At 37.2% G+C, this 14,987-nt stretch overlaps 1 protein-coding gene across 1 annotated transcript in view; it reads left to right on the top strand.

The window, feature by feature from the left end:
• KCNIP3 (potassium voltage-gated channel interacting protein 3) overlaps positions 1-5,233 on the top strand; it is a 1,359,129-nt gene extending 1,353,896 nt beyond the window's left edge. Inside the window, exon 8 of the mRNA XM_044084193.1 lies at positions 3,891-5,233. Within this exon, the coding sequence (XP_043940128.1) occupies positions 3,891-3,938 (48 nt within the window). The 3' untranslated portion in view covers positions 3,939-5,233. The remainder of the gene's footprint in view (positions 1-3,890) is intronic.
• Positions 5,234-14,987: the final 9,754 nt, after the last annotated feature.

Below are 14,987 nucleotides of genomic sequence, written 5' to 3' on the forward strand. Positions count from 1 at the left end.
TTCAGCAACATATTCACACATGCTTTCCTCTGTCTTGCGTCTATGCTCAATAAACCTTTTCCTATAAACTTCAGGTGTTAACTTAAAACATTCTAGCAAACATGTTTTGACTGTATTATAATTTAAGCAATCAGTATAAGAAAGTTTAGAAATTACAGCTTTACCATGGAGTAAGGGGGTTCAGGAACCATACCCTGAGCCCTTGGTCAACATTATACTGTTTACATACCCTCTCAAACATATGAATGAAACTATCAAAATTATCCCCTCTGTAAATTGTGGAAGAAATTTACTGACCTTTGTTGCTTCTGGGGTTCGGTTACTCCCTTCCCCATTACCTCCATGACTGGAGAAGAGTCAGCATCTCCTTTTCATGTTGCCTCTGCCTCTCCTTCTCCTCAGCTTCCAGGTGTCACATTTTTTCATTTTCCTCAGTCTTCAGACATTAAAGTTTCTCATTTTCCTCAGTCTCTAGATGCCACAGTCTTTCAGCTGCCTCTGTTTCCAAATGCTTGGCCTCTAGCTCAAGTCTCTTTAACTTCAGACAGATTTTTAAGTCCGCTGTGGAAAGGTTGAGCTGTCCATTTTCTGAGAGTTGTCCATCTTTATGGCCAGTCTGAATATCCTCCTGGTTGCTGTTCTGTGATGCACCTGTGACTAAAGCTGTAATCATGTCTGCTTTAGTCAGGTTGACATGCACCAGTCCTGGCACATCTCAGCCAACTGGCTCCTTGTCAACTTGCAGTACTCCTCTGCTGACATGCTTTCCTGCTCTCCTTAACTAACTAAGCTAACAAAAAAAAAATAATAAAACAATTGTGATATGAACTCTGGATGTTCACTGAGTGGCTGATTAAGAGTACAAACACCTTCAGTGACCATTGTACACAGGCTATAGGAATTCAATATTCACACCACTACAAGTCAATTAATATGTGATGCGGGCTATCTCACCACTGTCACCCAATTAATATGTGATGTGGGTATCCCACCACTGCCAAACAATTAATATGTGACGCCCCTGCACTGGCCCAGTAATCAAGGAGCCTCAGTCCTCACCACTAGCATCACTGAGGGATGTACACATTGGGAGGATGACAAGTATACACACAGTAAAGTACAATTTCCCTTAAGAGCACACAGAGATCACAGTCAGTCTGGGGGCTGGTTTCTCTCTCTTTCTCCAGATTCCCAATAAGACTCCCCACTGGCACAGCTATAGGGTTGAGATCTCAGCTGAGTGGCCAAGCCAAAACCTCCAGCACCCTTTCTGTCCAACCAATGCTTCATGTCCCTGCCCAAGTAGCTCACACACACACACACACACACACACACACACACACACACACACACACACACACTTTGAGATTTGATTTATACACAAACACACACATGGGAAAGGCTGACATAGGTTCACTAGCTATGCCCCCTTCTGCCCAGATAATAAGGTAGTACCAGCTGCCATCAGCCACTACTTATCAACTACTTTTAAGGCCCTTACCAAAGGATGCCCAATCTTACTGTGTAATGTTACTATTAATCCAAATGGTTGCTTGACCAAGAGTAAGGCTATTTAGGAGTTGCCTGTACAGTGTCACCAAATACATATGCAAGTACTCTGAGAGCTTACATATCTCTAAACAAACCAACCACAATTAAAAGGTTTAAATATATGTAATAATAAATAATAAAAGAACAAGACAATACTCGAACAACATAATAACTACAGAGTTCAGAATCACAGGAAATATTTTAAAACAGCTTTGCAGAGCAGTCTCAAATAAATGCAGAAAACATCTACACTAATCTTTACTCTATTCCTATCTATATCTAAGAGATACTATGCCCTAAATAACTTACTTATACGTAATACGACTGACTTTTTGAAATTTACCTACAAGGGTGAAACTGAGGACGTAATATTTTTGGATATACTGTTATATAAACAGATAGACAATAAGAAGGTGGGTTGAACTATTTTTAGGAAAAAGACTTATTCCAACACCTTGTTACATTATAACAGTTGTCACCCAACCCATCAAAAGAAACGTGTTAAAGGGCAAATGGTATAGGTTTCTAGGTTGGTGAGTGACAACGAAAGGTTTACAGTTGAAATGGAGTTTTTGATTGGAGTATTTAAAGATAGAGGGTACCCAGTCAAACTTTTAGCAAAAATTAGAAAAGAAGTGATGAAAAAATGACGGAGCAGGTACACACCTATATTGTTGACAGAAAAGGGCACAACATTTAGTTCTAGTCCATCAAGGGTTTAGATCAATGTTATGGTTTTACCATTTAACCAGGATGCTGTTTCAATAAAAATGGTATTTAATAAATGTTGGGATATAATTCTACCCACTGAGATGAAGAATTTATTAGGGATGGAGCCATGTATAGTTTATAGTTGAGGTAATAATCTCAAAGGGCTACTTGAACAAAAAAGTAACAAACAACTGATGGGTTACAAATCTAAAATGGTAAAATGCGGCATGTGTAGGTACTGCAGATATATAAATTATGGCTCACGTGTTACTATACATGGGTACAACAGAACTATCCAGTGCCCAGGATGGTGTAACTGCAGCTCAAAGATGGTGGTATATGTTGCATTATGCACAGTATGTCCTGCTTTCTATGTAGGTAAAACTACACGAAAATTAAAAGAAAGGATCGCAGAACACACTGGGGATATAAAGAACAGAAAACTAGCAATTTACTATATTGTCAGGGTTTGACTTGTGCTAACTTTAAGAAGTTTTTACTTTCTGTTACTTTCTGTATTCGACAAAATAATTCCTAATGAGAGAGGGGGTGATTTTAAAACTCTATTGGAGGAGAAAAAAACACTATGGCAACTTAGGTTTAATGCCATGGAACATCCGGGCATTAACAATTATTGTTCTATTGCTATTGCGTTAAAAAAAGAACTACACAAATTTAGTTGACTTGATTGTGTATTTAACTTTAAAGACATTTATTTAAGTATATTGTTTACATTTTTAAAATTTCTTATTTTTTTGTTTGAGTATGACAAAGTATTTTATATGCACATTTACTTAAGGTTTTATAACTGACTAGGTGTTAGGCAATTAATAATGAAGCACGCAATGAAAACTCTTTAAAAATGGGACAATTCAGTCTACTTGTTACTCTGATAATGCTCTAAGAATATGATAGAGAGAAAGTGCTAAGTCAATGTGTTTTTACCTGGTTTTAACTCTAAAGAACTATTAAATGTTTCCGTGATAGCAACACGTTCATGGTGGATTAATTTTATGATTATCTGGTACTATCCTTGCTCATGAGGTTGTATTTCAGTTGATCCAGGATAACCTGTTATACCTTGAGAAAAAGTAAATATAGATATTGCTTTGATAATCCAAAGCTTTATGGATATTGGTGAACTTTTTAAATCATTTCTAAGAAATTTGACAAAGGACAGCCGAAGAACAACATAAAATCCCTTGCCCCTAAGCAACTATGGAATTCAAAATACTTCATCATTAAATGTCAGTCCCTTAGCTACACAAAGATGCCTTCAGTAAATGTCTTCCTCAACTCTGCCGTTGACATTTTCAGTATTTAATACAGTAGTCAGCTGCCTGTTGTTCTAGCCATACTGGAACTGTATATATTGCTTCTTTTGTCTTTCAGAACTACAGTGGATGATATTTATTCCTGAACAGTAGCACCTTTACTTCTCAATACAAAAATGTTGATAGGATCTGCAAGGCAAGTCTGTCAGACCAAGCTATTAATCATGCTACAAGACCTAACAATTGTCAGGCTAGACTGCCAATCAAGCAAGACCAAAGCTGTTATGCAGAAACATTGAGCAGATGTTAAAGTGTGGACTAACTATGCATTCTTCTGTGTTTTTTTTTTTGCAGGATGAAAACATTATGAACTCCATGCAGCTATTTGAGAATGTTATATAGGAATCTTAGACCTTTGACCAGTACATCTTTACTTGTAAGAGCTGCAGTCGCAGGATCAAGTCTACAGGCGCAGTGTACTCCCTTCCCAGTGTACTTTCCCACATCATCAACAAAAGAAACATTTATGAATATTTTATACAAAACAAAAAAAAACATACAACTCCCTACACCACAAAGCGTTACAGGAGTTGTCTCCTGAATTCCAAGTTTATTTGGAGCTGGAACTCAAGAAGAAAATACATTTTTATAACTATTTTTCTGGCAAGTAGATAAACTGTACTATGGAAAAATGGTAGATCAAACAGACAAGGGAGGGGCTAATGCAAAGGGTGGGGTGGCATATTAGAAAAAAACTACAGAAAATGTCTGTGAAAAATTCTATGACAGTCAAAAACGAGAGGAATTTAAAGCAGTACAATGACTTTTTTCATCCCAAATCAATGCTTTGTTTTCACTATCAGGTCAATTCCATTTTGACAGCAGGGCTGATTTTTTTTTCTTTTTCTGTCTACCAAAGGATGTTTAATAATAAAAGCAAAAGCTACGGTCCCCTGCTGTAACGGCAGCAGTGACATGTTACAACCATCAATGAACAAAAGCAAGTGATTCTCGCCATTCATCATCATCAAGAAAAGCAAAGACTTCACCAAAATGTACCAACACACTGGTTCTATAAACAGCCAAACAGGTGTTAGAATTCCTAAGAGTGCCCCAGCCCCATAAGCTCCTATTACAAAGCATGTTGGTTAAAAATGTGGTATGGTGGTAATGCTTTATAGTTTAGCACAGTAGCACAAACCAGAGATATTCAGCTTTCTTGAATGTACAAATCAGTTTTGAAACTGAACATCAGTAGACAGTTACTTTTGTAATTGCAAATGGTGCATGCAAGTCATTATCTGCTGTATTTCACCACTTAAGGAGCAGAAGAGATTGCTTTTTTAAATGTATGCAGCAACTACTACTGTTGGTACTAAGTGGTACAAAGTTAAAGTCTGGAGATGTTTCAATTATCTTTTTTTGCCAAACTTCTGAAAAAAATGGAAAAGAGAGATTTAGAATTCCCTACTGAAGTAAATCTTAACATGGAGTGCATTTCACATTACAACACCATATATCAACATGTATGTATTTTAGGATATTCAGGTTTTGTAACACTTTAGTTTTCTGATACCTGGCAGATAATCTCATTGAGTTACTAAATGTATGGATGTGTGAATCTCTCTATATATTAAGTATGCTACCATGTATTCAACACTGGTGCATTTGAAAATTAAAATAAGCTTAAAAATCAGGATCTGAATCTCACAGATGTTTCAAGTTAGAGTAAAATGCTGTTAAATTAAAGAGCAGACTTACATAGTTACCCACTGATACTTATTTGGACAATTAATGCAGTGCCATGCCATTTGGAAGGGAATAACACAAAACAGCCACAGATCCAAGTGGGCTGCAAGGCACACTCAAATGTGAAACAGTGCCTTGGTGAAAGAAAAAGGAATACATGGTATCAAACATGGCAGGCAATAATATGTATCCTCAGAAATGACACTAGTCATGGCAGAAATTATTATTATAAGCATGGTAAACATAAGGAATACTGCATATGAAATCAAATCTGGTCAGTACGATATCAAAAAAGATAACATCAGGAAGAAGACATGGTGCTTAAAATACTTAATATGAAACAAATCACAAAGCACAAGAACTTAGAAATGACAGCCACCACAATACTGTACATAACAAATATGTTAACAAGTATAAGCGATTACCACCCTAAAGTCAATGCACATTACATTAAATATGGGCAGCACAAGGGCTGTCACAATGTCATAAGTCAAGGTGTATACCTGTGACTCCAGTTACCCTCCCTGAGGATGAAAGGTGATGTTCTTTACTCCCAATGATGTCCCAAGGAATTCTACCAAGAACATCATAATGTGAGGGAGGGGTAGATGTAGGTACCTTGCAATAAATACAGACTCAAGACCAAGTCTGCCTCGTGGTTACAGTCACTGCATAATAAACCCTGGAATGTGCAATACAGGTGAAGGCGTATGGCTACATTGCTTCTGTAGTAGCTGAATCTTGTCCCCCTCCCAGGAAAAGGAATGGGTCAAGTAGGATACATGGGTATAGAACCACTGCACTATGGTTAACCCTGAGATACTGTAAAAAGAGGCACAAAAGTACTCATCAAAATACTGAAGACATAGATAGATAGATGGCTAAATAGATAAATAGACAGATATATACATATACATATAGATGTGGAAGCAGATGACATTTACAATCAGATGAAACTGGTACCAGTACATGGTACCAATACTATGCCATTTGGAAGACATGATACATACAGTGTCACAGAGGGCAAAGATAATGTCAAGTACTTTAGCCATGCTGACAATAATTGGTACATATGGTATTAAGAATGGTGAAAAAGGTACACACCAACTGCATATATGGTACCACCTAAGGGTATGCATATATCAACTATAAACAAATATGACATCAACACTGAAGTACATGGTACCAGGTATTATGTAAGTCATCAATTACAGGCAATTGCAGATGATACCAAACAAAAGCAATACTGGTGTCAGACTAATGCATAGGTCATCAAACCTGGATAAACTACACCAACCATATTGTGCATTGCAACAGAAGTAAATATGGCAGCAGATGTAGAATTCCAGTGAATGAATATGGTAAGAGAATGCACACTTATTCAGAAGTAGTGCTCAAGGTACTATACATAGGTGAATATGATACCAGGCATAATATGCCTGTCACCAAACACAAGAAAACAAACCCTTACATATGGCACACGTATCATTAAGCACAAGCAAACAGTGCACCGACCACAGTGCAAACACTTTCTGACATAAGCACCCACTGCAAAGGTTACGGTACATATGCCAGTTTCAGAACAATAATATATATCAGTTGTTGTGGCATGTAACACAAACCAAGAAGGTATCAAACTCCATGTCAGAAGAGCAAACATATATGTCAATAAACAAAGTTTTTTGCTGCTGTTTGATAAAAGCAAGCAATAGTGCACATGAAACATTGACAACAGCTAAATGATAGCTGGACTCCTAAGGAATTCATGGATTCAGAGCAGTGGATGTAATTGAGAATGCATGAGACAGACAAACACACAGACATACTGCTCTACAAGACGCATTCCACTAAACAGAGGAAAAGTAGAGCATGAGAGAATGATTATTTACCTAAATGTAGGTAAATACTGCACAACAGAATATAGGAAGACACAACACCACACAAGGTGTACATTATCAAATAAAGTGAAGAATGACATCAGATAACGATAAATATGACCTTAAACACAGCTCTCAACAAAGTGGACACAGCTCGTGTGGTGAAAACCAAGAGCATACTTGGCACAGAATATTAAAACGTTGTCAAAAAGCATACATGGAACACTGTATACAACACACAAACACTGTTCTTCAGAGCACAAATACACCTAAATCATTTTGCTCAGTCTGCTCTAGGTAGATTTAGCAGCAAATGATGGTTGCATTGGGTGAGCATACCTGTACCCAGATTGACACTGACACTCCAGTGTTTCCAAATCCTAATTCCATTCACAGAGGTAAATACATTGCACTTAATGTCAGTAGCAGTTAGAATAGGCTCTGAACATAAGTCCCAAAATAGAGTTTATCTAATGATTTCTCCTCCATTACAGTTACTACTGTTGTTATTACATGATAACTACATATGCTTAATTTATAATGTACAGTATTGCTTAGCACATCCCTGTTAACTATTGGATGTCCACCTTCTATAAGAAGCCCCAGTTTTAACTGCTACTTACATGGTGCCTAATGGCATATGGCCATTTAATCCTGAGACTTGGTATAATTAATAACTATATATTAACCAGTGGCTCTAAATTAAATAACAGCTTTAGGATTATTTGATAGATCTTTAGTGAATACTGACCCTGAACTAAAGAAAAAGCACCATTATTAATAGATGACTCCCCAATGGCTACCAGACCTAAATTAAAATGCAGCACCTGTATTAACTGATAAAACTCCACTAAAAAAAAATCACCTTCAGTTAGACATCACTAGTATTAAATGTTAGCTCACACATAACTAGTGGCCCCAAACTGGCAATAGTGCAACAAGTAGCAAACATGTCTTTGGTGCAGATGGGTATGGGCTCCATTTCCACACTAGATGGATGGATTACTGACACTGCAGGGCTGCATAAGGGGGGGGGGTGCACTTGTAAATGTGTTATCCTTTAAATGAGATGTCAAAAAAAAACCTCCCATCTGCTTAAGTCGGTAGTAGCCCAGGTGGATATAAAAGATCCCATGGTATCTACTGAAAACAGTAGAGGAAGTTCCCTGATGCCCTGGTCAAATTTCCCCTAATAGTATTAATACCACCTCGGGTCTCCACTTAAAAGAGACCACTAGCCTAGTGGGACTAACCTGGTCAAAGAAAGGATGAATAAAAAAAAATAAAAAATTGAGTGCTAACATTGACAATTACAGATAAATCACTGATGATTACTGATCCTTTTCATTACGACTAGCCCCCAATGTCATGATGCATTCCTGTTGAGTAGTAATCTATTGCTGTTCTCAGGATTTCAGTATACATGTTTAAGTATGAACAATAAAGAAATGTATGTAATATCTTCAGCAACTACTCCATGAGCCTTACAGAAGGAGTAAGTTTCACCCTAGCCACCTTATGACTTTATCAGCAGTAGGGGTACATACAGAAACACTGTAAGATGAAGAAACATGTCTATTGAAACACTGGCAACAGCAAAAAGGTAACATGACATTGCATAAGGAATCAATGGAATCAGAAAAGTGGAGGTAATCAATAAAGCATGACACAAATATAATCAGTTCTAGTGAGGTGCAGGAAGAAGTAGGCTATTGTTTAATAAGGAGCTGTTACTTATACATCTGAAAGGGTAGTGGGCATGCAAGGTGACCAACGTGGTCATTACCTGTCAACAAATTCAGTGTTTATTTTTTATTAATTCCGAATCACAGAAAAGCACTTCCTCAAAAAAATTGGTTTAGATTTATCGCTATCCAGTTCTCGTAACAGTGCTTACAGTGTACTTGGAAGCTGTTGTGAAGATGCCATAGGCATGTAACTGACTACAAATTTAAAGTTACTAGAGGCTTCAATGCCGCTAGTGCCTGAAGACATTGAATTACTGCATTGCCTCACATTTGAATGGGAAAATATTTGCAGTCTTTTGGAATTCTGTTTTTGATTACTTGCTCATAAACTTGTATCCAAAACAAACTCACTGTAAAACATAGCTTTCAGTTTCTTTGCTCAAGAATCTGGGATAAAGCAAAAAATAATGGGGTGAGAAAGGCCTAAAATCATAGACAATGTATATTATATATTACTCAAATTCACTTAAAAAGTTGAAAGAGCAAATTGTGTAACACCGTGGATTTTATGAATAATAATAAGTAATGTCTGGTATCACTGACTGACTGTAATCCTCAGTCATTTACCAGAAAATCAAAAATTTTGTGAGGGATAGAGCAAAAATAGGAGGCAAAATCAGGAATATTCAGCAAAATCAGAGACAGTTGAGAGGTATGCTTTAAAAAGAGGCATTACAAGGAATGGGGTATTTTCCAAAAACACACAAACTGTTGGGAAAAAGAAAAAAAAATCTCTTCACAGAAATTATGATGGGTCAGAGAAAATGAAAAAGAATACAGGCAAGTTAATAAAAATAAGATAAGCATTGGCTTGATAAAAGTGCAGAAGCATACAAAATTCAGAGATTGGCAGAATAGACAAATGAAGGTTCAGAGTACTGTACTGATGCTGACAATAAAGTACCAGTAAGTATATAGGGTGTTTAGACAACTAAAGAAAGTTAAAACTCCACCTTAGAACTCAAAAAACATATTTTTTCATTGTATCTTTGTTTTTGAGCTATTTTAATGCCTCCGAATCTGCCTTACAGAAGGTGTGTTTAGATGACAGTGCTTCACAGTCCTGCCATTCAATCTTAATGGCATGAGAAAACAGCACCACTTCCTTATGTCTAGCATGAGTCATATAAAGAGGACTTGAAATGTGTTCTGGGAAGAAGGAATGAAAGCAAGAAAACAAGTTCACGTTACCAAGCCAGGCCCCATCATCTGCCATTTTGAGAGAAACACATCAACATTGTAAAAGAAGCACTTGGAGTGATTCTGAGGCATTAAAATAGCTAAAAAAACAAAGATACAATGAAAAAAATGTTTTTTTTTTTGAGTTCTAAGGTGGCATTTTCTGTTAAGGAAGTCTTAGATGCCATCTGACTGAAATTCTGAAGTATTAGTCCTATTTGACAAGGACGAACCTCTTCATATCAGATCTGATATTATTTGAAATATCCAGTAAGCCTGTTATACAAATATAAAATTCACAAAACAGACATAAAATATATGTATTTATGGCTTACCAAATCAGTGTGAGTTAATTTACAGAGAAGACCCATAGAAAACATCAGTACCAAAAATAAACATTCTGTAGTAAGTTGTGATTTTGGAACATCTTCCATGAAAAAAATGATATTAACAATAAAACTAAATCACACATGCTGAGCCCCATCACTGAATTCTGAGATGTTCAAAACAAAATAAACTATCTCTAAACTCAGCAGAAACTGCTTGTACCTATATGCAGAATGAGCACAGTGTATTCTTTGCATGACAAAAGTCAGAGACAGCTGTCTGATCCTATGGAGTAGGCCTATTTAGTTACATAAAAATAAATAAATACATAAAATAAATATATCTTGCTATACTGGGAATGGGATACCTTGGTATTTTGTCATGCCACACGCTACACAGACAGATGGCCATTAACAAAACTGAGCCTTTTCTGTTCCTGACACACCAAAAGCATGGTGTCCACAGAAATGTGTCCGATCCATTTTAGAGTTTAGGCACAATATGTATACCATCTGCTTCATTTTTAATATTTTATTCTAATGTCTTTAAGTAAAATGACTAAGTATAATCTGAAATATATACTGAAATTGTTTTGACAGTGAATGACCACTTTCAGGACTTTGCCCAAAAAGCCTGCCACTGAGGGGTATATTCCTGTTTACTCAGAAGATGCATAACTATTTGCCCTTTTGCATGCTTCTGCTGTTCTGTAACCACATGCTGGATGTTCTGCTGCCCCATGTCTTGTATTCTGTGTGTTGGAATCTTGCTGACCTGCATCTATAGTCCCATGCCAAGCATCTTGCATCCATTACCTGGTGTCCTGTTGACCTGCCTCTGATGTTTTACTGTCCTGAGCATCATATCCTGCATCCTGTGTCCTGTGACTGGCATCCTTTGCCCTGTGTTTCATATTATATGCCTAATGCTTTGTTCCTGGTGTCTTGCTGCCATATGTCTGGCACCCAGTACCCTACGCTTGATATACTGCACATTGTGCCGTGTTGCTTTGTGTCTGAAAACCCACATCCTGAACTGGTATCATGTGCCTGAGATTCTGCCACTCTGTGTCTGGTACCCTGTATCCCGGATCTGAGATCCTGTGTCTGGAATCTGACATGAATTTGTTGTCTGAAAATGATGCTCTATACCCTCTCCTGCATCCTGTACTTAACACTCTGCAGCCCTGAGTCTGGCATCCTCTATTTGATATCTTGCTCTTCTGAATCTGACACTGAAAATATGGTACCTGCATCCTTTCAGTTGCATCCTGTTCCCTGATGCTAGTGCCCTGTGCCTGATGTTCTGTGCCTTGTGTCATGTTACTCTGGGATTGGTCTCTACATTCTGTGCTCTGTGGTTGGCCTTCTGTACCCTGACTGCAGTGTTCCAGCACTTGGTGTCTATTGTTTGGTTTTCTGTTGCCCTGTGTCTGGATTATTCGTGACTGTTCTGCTGAATAAGAATGCAAGGGTTGGGCACAAACTGACTTAGGAAGCACTTTTTGTTTTCATAATTTATAATTCAGAATACTTCCAGAAATCATTCCTTAGCACAGCTCCATGTAATGCAGCTAGTAAAGGCAGCAGAGGCAGTTTACAAAGGAAATTGTAAACATGCTGTTGGCATCCCATAACATGTACTATAATTTGTTTTCATTTTTAGCCTATGCATTTTACCGTTCCTGGTGTCTGTAATGATTGGTTGCATGCGGCCCTTGTACCCATGTTTGACATTCATTCTTTTCCACTGTATATCACAAGATCAGCAGAATTTTATTTCCTTTTGTTCAGTATATCTACTTGATACTCTGCAACTGTATATTTTAATAAAATAAGACGAACAAAACAAGTCTCGAGTTGTTTAATTTGCTAGCTGTATAAAAGAACACACATATACTTAACTGTCACATTTAGTATCTTGGATGCCTATATCAAGAAACTGACAATGTATTACTGACAGAGTTTTTGTTCCTGTTAGAGTTTAAAATCAATTGTCTTTTGAATAAGTCCAGTATATATAACGAGCGGTGAAAGATGAGAGGTAATTGATGAGGCTGCAAGCACTTAGTACTCCCCATCAGCTCTACTACTACTTTTCTAACATTTTAGAAAATCATACTGAGCAACAGATAAACCAAACTAATACATAATGCTGAAAACTCTGGTGGAGAATACTCAAAGCACAATAAATATATAAAATGAACTTTAATAGTCAAAATATAAAACAAGTAAGCGCTTTCGTCTAAAAGCATACAGATTTATTCAGATAAAACTTGCCAAGTTTAAAATCTGCACTTAAATAAGCTTTTAAATCATATGACAACTCCACTGCCAAACATGGCTCCAAACTCTTAAAGCAACAGTTGTCTAAAATTATAGATACAGATCTTATATAACCCAAATGCATTTTGATTAACTCATAGGCTAATAAATGACTCTTAAAATTACAGTAGCATACAAAAAAATACATGAAAATGCACAATAAATTAAAAAATAAAAATATGTAAACATGATTATTTATTTATTTTGTTTATTTATTGCATTTGATTACCGGGATAGTCCACTGGGTAAGAAGAACCCATTTTCAGTGGAGGCCCGGGGAGAAAAGCTCCACAGTTATTACATACAGACAAAAAAAATAACAATACAGGCTTTATAAGACACATTAGCATATAACAACTCTATGATTGTATATAATGAACTGAGAACAATGGAATTACATTGGTGACACCAGTGAGGAAGGCATACACTTAAGGAGTGACACTAAGAATAAAGGAATTAACTAATAAGTAAAATAGATAGTGGAGAAAGGAGTTAGTGTAGAGTAGATATTGAGTTTAGAGGAGATGGATATTGAGAGGGGGGTTTAGGTTTTAGGGTTGTTAGTGGAGGTGCAGGTACATATCTAATGAGAGGCGAGATGTAATTTAAGGGAATTTTTAAAGATATAGGGTTACACATAGCTCTGAGTGAAGGGGGAAGATCATTCCATAACTTAGAGACAGTAAAGGAGTACAGCATCTGTCTGGCAGAGAGCTTAGGTTTGTCGACATTTAATAGCATTTTGTTTTCAGACCTGAGGTGATGATTTGGATGATACATGGTCAGTATACTAGTGAGGGATGGGCAGGCTTCTGGGAAGTAGATACGTTTGTGGATGTGTATGTTAGATGATGGAGGAGTTCGAGCCAGCCTAGTTCCTGCAGTGTGGTGCAGTGGTGGGTGGAGAATTTGGTGTTTGTAGCAAATTTGGCAATTTTATTGTAACATGAGTTGAGTTTAGTTTTCAGAGAGGACTGTATGTTGGTAAAGATGGGGGCGCCATATAAGAGAGTTGGAAGCAGGAATGCCGAGGCAAGAGCTTTTTTGCAGGAGGACTAAGAAAGTAGTTATGCCTATAAAGGGATCCTAATTTTTGATGTTTTTTTTTTTATGTTGTTATGGATATGAAGGTCAAAGGTAAGGTTGTCATCAATGATGATACCAAGCAGTTTAGTGTTGGAAACAACTTCAATGATAGTATTATTTTGGGACTGAACAGAGAGTTCAGATCTATTTATTGGGCAGCATTTTGTTGGAGTAAAGATTAAGAGTTTAGTTTTATTGGGGTTAAGGGCAAGGTGGTTCTGTGACATCAGGATTCAGTTGAGGTGAAAGCTTCTTGGGTAAATTGTAATAGGGAAGCAGATTTAGAAGAGCAAATAATAGTGGAATCATCAGCATATTGTATTAGAGTAGAGCTGGAAAGAGTAGTATGGAAGTCGATGATAAATATACTGAAAAGAGGAGGGCCTAGTGTAGAGCCCTGGGGTACACCTGTATTGGCATTTATGAAAGGGGAGAAGCAATATTGCCAGAAAGTAGACTGTTGCCTTTTAGTGAGATAGTCAGAACACCACTGGAGAGTGGGGGGGAGAAATGCTCAGTTTGGATTGTTTGGTTAGCAGGAGGGGGTGGGAGACTATCAAATGCTTTTGAAAGATCAAGAAAGAGTGCAGATACTATGGAACCAGAATCTTGGGCTCTGTTAACTGTGTCTAGGAAGGAGATAAGGGAGGTATTAGTGCTATGTCCAGGCCTAAAGCCGTGCTGAGTTGAGGAGAGCAGTTGGTGTTTAACCAGGTGATTAAAGAGTTGAGTTTGAATGCACTTTTCGAGTATTTTTGAGATGGGGGAAAGTATAGCAATAGGGCTGAAATTAGAGATGTCAGAGTTATTGCCACTTTTAGGAAGAACATATGTTTTTTTCTAGATATCTGGTATGCATCATTCCTGGATGGATCTATTGATAAGGGTGCTTATAGAATATGCTATAGAGGAAGTTGATAGTTGTAAGAATTCTGCAGGTAGGTTATCAGGGGAGTTGGTGCCAGGTTTTAGTTTGAGAAGAAGTTTTTTTATGGCTTAGGTAGGTATAGGAGAGAGTGAGAAAGTGGGAATTGAAGTAGAAGGGGTGTGTAATATATTACTGTTTGGTAGATTTGTGTTGATGGGAGGGAAGGTGGTAGGAAGTTTTTCAATGTTTTTTTATGAAATAGGAGTTAAAAAGTGAGGCTAACTCAGAGGGTG

This window comes from Protopterus annectens, chromosome 9.part0 (genome assembly GCF_019279795.1).
Source record: "Protopterus annectens isolate FY-2018-M chromosome 9.part0, PAN1.0, whole genome shotgun sequence".
Lineage (NCBI taxonomy): Eukaryota > Metazoa > Chordata > Ceratodontiformes > Protopteridae > Protopterus > Protopterus annectens.